At 38.2% G+C, this 8,857-nt stretch overlaps 1 protein-coding gene across 1 annotated transcript in view; it reads right to left on the bottom strand.

Annotated features, from left to right (window-relative positions):
* Positions 1-2,084: 2,084 nt before the first annotated feature.
* Positions 2,085-8,857, bottom strand: part of LOC140491944 (NEDD4 family-interacting protein 1-like) — a 59,839-nt gene continuing 53,066 nt past the window's right edge. Inside the window, exons 7-8 of the mRNA XM_072590436.1 lie at positions 3,576-3,687; positions 2,085-2,746 (exon numbers count right to left, since the gene is read on the bottom strand). Of these exons, the coding sequence (XP_072446537.1) occupies positions 3,584-3,687 (104 nt within the window). The 3' untranslated portion in view covers positions 2,085-2,746; positions 3,576-3,583. The remainder of the gene's footprint in view (positions 2,747-3,575; positions 3,688-8,857) is intronic.

Genomic DNA, 8,857 nt, shown 5'->3' with positions numbered 1-8,857 from the left:
TGCTGCACAGAGACATAGCTAGAGAACAAAAACCTCCATTTACACAACCAAGTTTATACAGCAATGAAAGCAGCATTGAGACCATTCCAACACATAGCTGGTTTTGTAGTGCAAGCTAGTATGCATGGGAATAAAAACTTCTTAGCTCCAACAAAGTTTCCTTTTGCGTTGTAGCTTTTGTTACAAAGTTACTTACAATTAATCAATGCTAGTAATCCAAGAGCAGGGTTAGAACTAACAAGGAGACAAAAGGGCAGTTACATTATGTCATGCTACAGAATTCGAGATTTCCTTCCATGCAGTTTATATCTTGAATATTCCAGCAGTGACACCATTACATTGAAACGCACTCGAATTCCGTTTGTTGTGGCCCAAAAGTTGCTGTGCCTCTGAAGGTGTCAACTCAGCAGGTGGTGTACTGTCACCACAACGGTGTACCTCTAGTAATCACTCTCAATGCAGCTAAGACAGCAAGCGTGTTGTTTAACTAGACATCACAGAGAAGCCTCGTACTGCTGTTGCTAGACAGCCATACAGCTGGACATATCAGCAGGAGTTACATTATTTGCATTATTGGGAATTAGGTTTCTCTCCCCAAAGTCCAGCATTTCTGAAACAAGCGTTAGCACCTCCGCCATCTTCCATGCTTAGATCAGCTAACACAGCAAAAGGTCATAGGTAGCACTGTCCCATTACAAATACAGCAGGTAGAATCCAAAATAATTGGGGCTGAAAAGTTCTAAGTGATTAACTGTAAAAATGCTCAATTGTCATTACTTAAAAATAATAGGCTGGTTAATCTAGAACAGAATCCTCCTTAAGTAATAACTAACTTCCTCCTGGATCAGATAACTCTTGATCTTGGATAAATGGGGTTAAACAGATTTGAAGCTTCACATCAGTAATGGAAATGCATCCCTACCCTGAGACGAGTGGGGAATTTCTTTTAGTTGGATGTTAGAACTTAGTCATTGGTTTTAAGTGTTGCCATATCATAAAGCATTTAAATCATCTCAATAAGTTGAGCTTGTTTACTTAAGTGCCACTCTCGTACTGTTAAATGTATGCAAATAAAATCATACCCTCCATGATAATTAAAGCTCTTGCAGGGGTTTAAGAGACATTGTATTATTAAAAGTTATTATTTTGGATCGGGGTGAAAAGGTTACTTTAATTCTAATAAATAGCAGACTTTTTGCAATGGATAGTTTGCCTCCAAGTGTATTACTGCTTCATTTTTGTTTTAGAGTTAATCTGTATAGCTCAGTGACAGATAACAATGAAACGATATCCACAGGCTGTTATTCTAATCAGTTAAGAAGCTAAGAGGACCCTATAGGAAATCAAATGATCAACACAATCTACTTTCCAATTATCACCCTTGATGTTAAACAATTGGTATTTTTAAACATAACATCCACCACAAGACATAACCAAAAACAAATTAATAGGATAAATCAAGGGTGAGATGCAATTTACAGCTTCTCTGTTTGAAGTTAAAATGCTGAATCCCTGGAGATTTGGTGCAACTTCATATTTTTGGCAAATTATATTCCTTCAGTCTGATTCAGGTACTGATCCAATATCTGATTGAGTTTACACTGGTACTTTTCCAGTATTTTGTCCAAGTACCAAATCTTCCTGTGTAAAAACTAGTAAGTGTGTTGGCAAACTGTCTGACCTATCACTGCCAAGATCGATCCTCATCAGCGATCCATATGTGAACATTCAAGTACATGACACTGAATGATAATGAGTGGAATCTGCTGACTACCTTTTTTCCCCTATTTGAAACAGTTAGCATTTCTAGCACCCTCTGTTGACACAGCTCACACACTGGAAAGCAAACTGCTGCTCTCAAGTGTCCATACTATTTAACAGAGCCTTACACAGTCAGCTATAATGCAAGTGAAATTTGCTAGCATTTGCCAAGGCCAGCGGCTTAGAGATGCTGTTAAAATAAACATCAATGTGAAAGTGCATCAGGAGAAAGAGTGAGAAATAATTAATGCTGAAACTATGGAAGGATAGAAACTAGTATGTCAAAATGCTTTTTTCACTAAACAAGCACCGATTCAGAAGGCTGTTATAGAATTTACATTTATTAGAGGTTCTGATCTATTTACAGTCATATACCATAGAACATAATAAAACCAGAAAGTACAGTCCAATAACTCTTGGCAGAAAGCACAAAAAGTGCATTAGTCTGTTCTTAAAATGCAGGAGTGTTCTGCAAATGATAACACATCATCTCACCACTTAACAGAGATCCTAGCCTCCAAGGAGTACAATTATTTTAAACATATATCATGACCAGCATCATTTCTACACTATGTTGTCTTCTTAAAATTCACTGATGATAAAGCCCAAAAGGAAAAAGAAAAGCAATTGTGCCCTCTACTGGTTATCAGGGCAAGGTGCATGCTAGGTAATGAAGCCAAATGAATAAGGCATTGTTAGTACATCACAGACCAGTTTTGCGATAGCACTTCAACAGTAGCCACTAAAACAGTATAATGATTACTAGTTTTCAGCATTCACTATTAAAATTGTACATCTAAAAACAGATACGAAACACTGTTGTCCTTTGTTGTCCTTTTCTGATGCAGTAATTTAACCAGCCGCGCCCCCCATCCCCCCACTTTTTTTGTGTCCCAGTTGCGAGGTCCACTTCCTGCAGGTGTCAGTTGCTAGTGAACAAGTTGTTCAATCTACGGATGCAGGAAATCACTCTCCAGGAAACCATCTGTAGTGAGGAAGAAAAAAAGACATTATGAACTATAATGAGACCCATTCTATTTTCAGTCAGAACAGAAGAAAAAAGCAGCAAGAGAATTACAGAGCTATGGTCAGACATGGAAGTATCCAATTCAATATAAATAAAAGATAGTGAATAACAACACTGAAAAGATGAATTCTGTATTCCAATCCCTTCCGATCACATGGTATTGGAATCTTTCATCTTAAAGCTGGCATCATTCTTCTCCCTTTCATTTGATTTCAGTGACAAACAGCACAATAGAGCTGCTAAAATGAGAGAATCAACACTGCCTGCTTATTCCTGTCGAGTGACACATCCAAAGCACACTTTTGTTCGACTGAAATGGTAAATTTGGTGCTCAAAGCATACAGCAAACTGCAAACCAAATTGTACTCTTCCACCACTTGCCCACCACTGCTCCCTGGTGGAGCTGAACGACCTCAGAATAAAAATAGCTAAAAATATGTAAGTTTCAACATGGTAAATAAAATACACTTGTAAAAGTAAAACATGGAAACAATTTCTTTGGTTGTGCTGGAGAGTTTAATATCTCCTGCGAACCTTAGTATGGTTTAGAAAATACACAGGTTCCTCATTTTGAGCTGCTTTCAGGAAAAGTGAACTCCTACTTAATTCAGCACTTTATACAAACTAGGAATCGAATCACCATGCTTTTTTTCCCATCCTCTTCCCTAGGTTAAAATAGTGCCATATGAATTTCAAATCAGATGGATAAGGTTTCCTGAGACCTTGTTGCCTGAAAAGCAGTTATTTGCAATGCAAGATTGTTAGTGAATCTGAATTGGTAACAGACCTTAATTCTCAGTAGATGAAAAGGACCCTAGTCCTTGGCAGAGGGGCAAAACTGTCTGGCATTTTCCGAACCTTTGCATAATTAATGAATCCTCGGAGAAACAGTAGAAATCCTGCAAGATAGTGAGGAAAACTATTAGACAAATTTGTCATGATTAAAAACAATGGAATTGGCTGCGTTATGGTTCCTTTTGCATGATTTACAAGAATACGCTCTCATTCAGTTGGCGCACTATTAATAATATAATCTTATATAACACAACCCTGCAGTTCAAAGATTTCTTATTAAAATATTAAGCTTTCTTACCAACATGGAACAATTCAGGTTACACTTTTTAAAAAATTCAACAATCCTACAAATTCTAGAAATCATAATTGTGGAAATAAGATCAACAAATTGTTTGTGACGAGGAATACAAACATCATACATGAATCAGAGAATGCAAGTCAATTTATCCCTATTGGTTGACATTTGGTTTTTTCATAGTTATATATTAATAAGCAACAGTTACAATTGAAATATTTAAATCAGAAGACTCAGCTTAAGGTTTAGCTCTCTGTGTCATCTTAAAGAGTTATCCAGCTTAAGCTTAACATCCAACTCTTGGTTCTCTGGCCGTACATTACATCACTTCAAGCCCATATTCAAGAATTGTAACAACACCTGCCCACCCCGCAAAAATCCTGAGTGAAAACATTTCTCAATATCTCTAAATTTTCTCTCAATTTTAAAATTTTTTTTTTACAAAAAATGGTATATGGCCATTGTTGGCAAGGCTGGCATTTGTTGCCCATCCCGAGCTGCCCTTGATTAAAAGCAGAAGACTGATAGTACTGGAAATCTGAAACAGAAGTGCTGGTTAAACTCAGCAGGTCTGGATGCAGCTATGGAGACATAAACAGAGTTAGTGCTTGTGTCCAAAGAGTATTCTTTGGAAAAATGCCCTTGAATTGATTGGATCTCTTCACAATTTCAGGAGGCAGTGGAGCCATGGGCTCAAATTCCACCCAAAGAGATGGTGAAACTTGAATAAAATCTGGAATTAAAGGCTAGTTTAATTGCAACCATGTAAAAACGATCATAAAAACCAATCTGGTCCACTCATTGCCTAAGGGGAAGGACAGCTGTAGTCCTCTCCAGGTCTGGCTTACACGTGACTCCAGGCCCACAGATTAGCAAGCAACATGTTTGTATGCTTTGGCATTTACATGTTGTTAGACAGGGCTTTGCTCCAGGCAAGTCTGAACACTGAATGCTGCCATCAGTCTGCTTTAACACAATTTCCAACATCCTTTTTGTATGATTTTGGAGACAAAATCAGAAAGCACTGCTTGTTGGGAGAGCAAAATCATGGAGGTAAAGTTTAATGCAAGTTAGTGATCCAGTACAGATGTCAGTAAGTTGGATGCAACATTTAGTAGAGGAACGTGATCCTGGTATTATGGAACATTTGCAAAATTATTGACTGGGCTCTGCCAAAATACACAAAGCATTCATCTGCAGCAGCATTTGTGGTGCAATTAGGGCAACTGGCCATACGAAAATGGAGGACACAGTGTTAATTGGTGCAGTTTAAAAAGGTTAACGAATATCATTCAGACCAGGAATACCACCAAGAGCAGAGACACCCATGTCACCAGGAAGTTTTAGTGATTATGAACAAATGAGAAGACAAGTAAGTAAAGGCTACAAAACAGCAAGGACTTTAATAAGCTAGGGAGAATTTGGGCATACGCAAAGGTGATAAGGCTGGCTATCCCCTTTGAAGGATATGTGCGGGGCATATCAGGCTACATCCAAACTACAGGCATGAGATTTTGACAATAAACTAGGGAGACCAAGATAGGAGTATAACTCACAAACAGCAAGAGAAGCAATTTTGAAAATGTTCTTCACATTATTAGCCACAAATGCGTGGAAATATAGATCAATTCAGAATAAAATGGCATTTCAGAAGGACCACCTATGAAGGAACAGTGCTCCGAAAGCTAGTGCTTCCAAATAAACCTGTTGGACTATAACCTGGTGTTGTGTGATTTTTAACTTTGTACACCCCAGTACAACATCAGCATCTCAAAATTATTTCAGAAGAGAGGTCAGCTCAAAAGAGAAGCATCTCGGTGCCCTCCAGAGCAGATTTTTGATGTTAAGTGTTTCTATGGCATTAAGAATGATTCTAGTAGAGCTTGGTATTTCTCAGTAAGGTCCACTTTATTAAAACTGGGCTGTCCCAGTTGAAAACAAGCCTGCAGTGTTTTAATGGTATTGGAATGGGGGTAGGATAGCTTTCGTACATTTTCATAATGCACCTCGATGACTTCTTATAGGAAGGGAGCAGTGAATTTGAAAGCATGGCCATAAATGGACTTGAAGCAGAATTACATATTGTAATTCAGGTTCTGAGGACTTCATGTTCATCAGATTGAAATCAGGAAGGATGCACAGTGAGTTGCTGTGCATCATCACTTATTTGGAAGACGTCTTTCCCATTTAACTTAGTCGAAATGGAGCCTCACAAAACGATGCAGCAGCTTTCAAAATGGAAGAATCATTAGGTCGAGTTGGACAGCTGAATTGGCTGAGCACCCAAATGAAGCCAGATGTCAGTTTTCCAGTCTTAGAGTTGAGAACAGCTATGAAAACTCCCAAAGGTGGAAAATATTATTTGGACAAACAAAATATTAAAAGAACTCAAGATGGAAAGTTTAAAATTTCGATCAGTGGGAGATACCAATAACAGAGTTTATTGATTTTAGTGATACTTGTTATGCAATGTGATGGATTCTCAAGTCCAGGAGATACCAATGTTTCTTTTCGTAAATGCTGCCTTTAACTCGGAAATTTAAAAAAAAATCAGGACAGTTGTAAAAATCTTAATTTAGAAACTCCTGCTCGTGCTGGTAGATGGGGATGGATTTAGGGAGAAAGGAGCAGTTTCTTAGAAACTATTGGAAATATTGGATAAAAGACATATGAAACTTTAGTGTACAGTGAAAAAAAGATTAATCTTAAAGAACAAAAAGGCAAACTCTGAACATGAGGGGTGAGCTTATAGAGGTTTATAAAATAACGAGGGGCATGGATAGGTTGAATAGCCAAGGTCTTTTTCTGGTAGCGGAGTCCAAAACTAGAGGGTATAAGTTTAAGGTCAGAGGGGAAAGATTTAAAAAGGGACCTGAGAGGCAACTTTTTTACGCATGTATGGAATGAGCTGTGGGAGATGGAGCAGGAGGTGGGTACATACAACATTTTAAAAAGCATCTGAATGGATACATTAATAAGAAGGATTTCACAGAATCCCTACTGAATGGAAGCAAGCCATTGAGTCCACTGACACTCCAAACAACATCCCATCCAGAACCCCCCACCCTATCATTGTAATCGTGTACTTCCCATGGCTAATTCACCTAACCTACACATCCCTGGACACTGTGGGCAATTCAGCATGGCCAATTCACCTAATCTCCACTTCTTTGGTCTGTGGGAAGAAACCAGAGAACCCAGAAGAAACCCATGCAGACACAGTGAGAACATGCAAACTCCAAAGACAGTCACTCGGGGTGAAACAGAGCCTAGTTCCCTGGCAATGTGAGGCAGCAGTGCTAACCACTAAGAGCGGCTTTAGGAGGGGTACAGACCAAATGCTGGCAAAGGAACAGGATCAATTTCAGGTATCTGGTTGACATGGACAGATTGGACTGAAGGGTTTGTTTCTGTGCTGTATAACTATGTCTCTAGTGGGGTGTGGCAGGGATGGAATTAGTGAACAGGTAGTACTTATATTAAGGGGAGCAATTGAATGTGTACATATGGAAAATAAGGGTGGGCTAGTGTGGGGTCGTAGTAGTGTCCCTAACTCTGGGCCAGAAGGCCTGGGTTCAACTCTCATAACGTGTCTGAGCAGGTTGATTAAAAATACTTGTAAAGGGGAAAGAAGAATCAACTAGGGATTTTGTGATGCAAGTCAAAATAAAACGGATTAGAAAGCTTGCATTCTGTCAAGTATTTTTTAACCTCTGGTGATTAATAGTGTGTACAATCTTCAAGATACACATTTGGCAAGGCCCTTTCAACAGCACCTTCTGAACCAACACACTTCACTAGCTACAAGCACAAAGGTAGAAGATACATGGGAACACCACCACACACAGGTTCCCACTAACTCAGACTTTTCTAACTTTGAACGACATCACTGTTCCTTCACTATCGCTAGATCAAAATCTTTGATTTCCTCCATAACAGTTCTGTGATTGCAGCAATTCAAAACGTTGGTTATCATCAACTTCTCAAAGGCAATTAGGGACGGGCAACAAATGTTGGGCTCAACAGCTATACATTCATCCTATGAATTAATCATACTTCCTATTAAATCAATTCAGTAAGGTTAGTAATCAAAGCTGGCAGTTTTTGGATCTGTATAGCTCAATTACACATAAGACAACTATTGGGCTCTTGGATTAAATTATAATTTTAAACAAATAATTACCAGTCATGAATGGTGGGGCAGTGGGTCTACCTAAATTGTTATGTTTGTGCTGGCTTTCTGCAAGGGACCAAATGGTCTGTAACCTTCCAAGACATTTTGGGGGCAGAGTATAAAGGTACAAACCCTTTCCTGGACTATTTCTTTGATAGGCTATTCAATAAAAAATAAAGTTCAAACCTACAGTTTTGCCTTTTATTTGTGAGGACAGTTTGGTTACGTACACAATGGCTTATGTCAGCCTGAGTTGTTCATTTAAACATCCAAATAAAAACTAACGGCAAAAACTGATAAGATTCTAGCTGAAAGCATTATTGAAAGTTGTAGAGATTCGTAATAAATGAAATATTGCACACTGAACTATTTCATATTTTCTCCTATATTTACAAAAATAAAACTATTGGAAAGCCTGGCCTGCAAAACAAAATATTGGTTCACTTTAAGTAGTATGCAATATGAAAATACTCAGAATTCACAGATTTGCAAATGTAACCAATGTTTTTTTAAAAAACATGCTTATTTTAAGTAAGGTAAAAAAATTACTGGAAAGATAAAATTGCTGACACAAAATGTAATACAAGCCTGTGACCAGTTCAAGACTGACGTCAAATTGCTGCACTCAGCTTGTTACATCCCTGTTTAATCAGATTACTTGTGGGAACACAAATGGCTCAATATATTTTCACAATATGTGTAATAGCTCTTGAAATACATTAAACTGAACTAATATCACAACCTAGAATCATCAAAAATCATGCAGTTCCCTGGAGCTCTAGATATATTCTCTGCAATTAGACTG

The sequence above is a fragment of the Chiloscyllium punctatum genome, chromosome 20, assembly GCF_047496795.1.
Source record: "Chiloscyllium punctatum isolate Juve2018m chromosome 20, sChiPun1.3, whole genome shotgun sequence".
Lineage (NCBI taxonomy): Eukaryota > Metazoa > Chordata > Chondrichthyes > Orectolobiformes > Hemiscylliidae > Chiloscyllium > Chiloscyllium punctatum.
The sequence above is the reverse complement of the archived record's forward strand: the minus strand, read 5'-3'. Positions and strand labels throughout refer to the sequence as shown.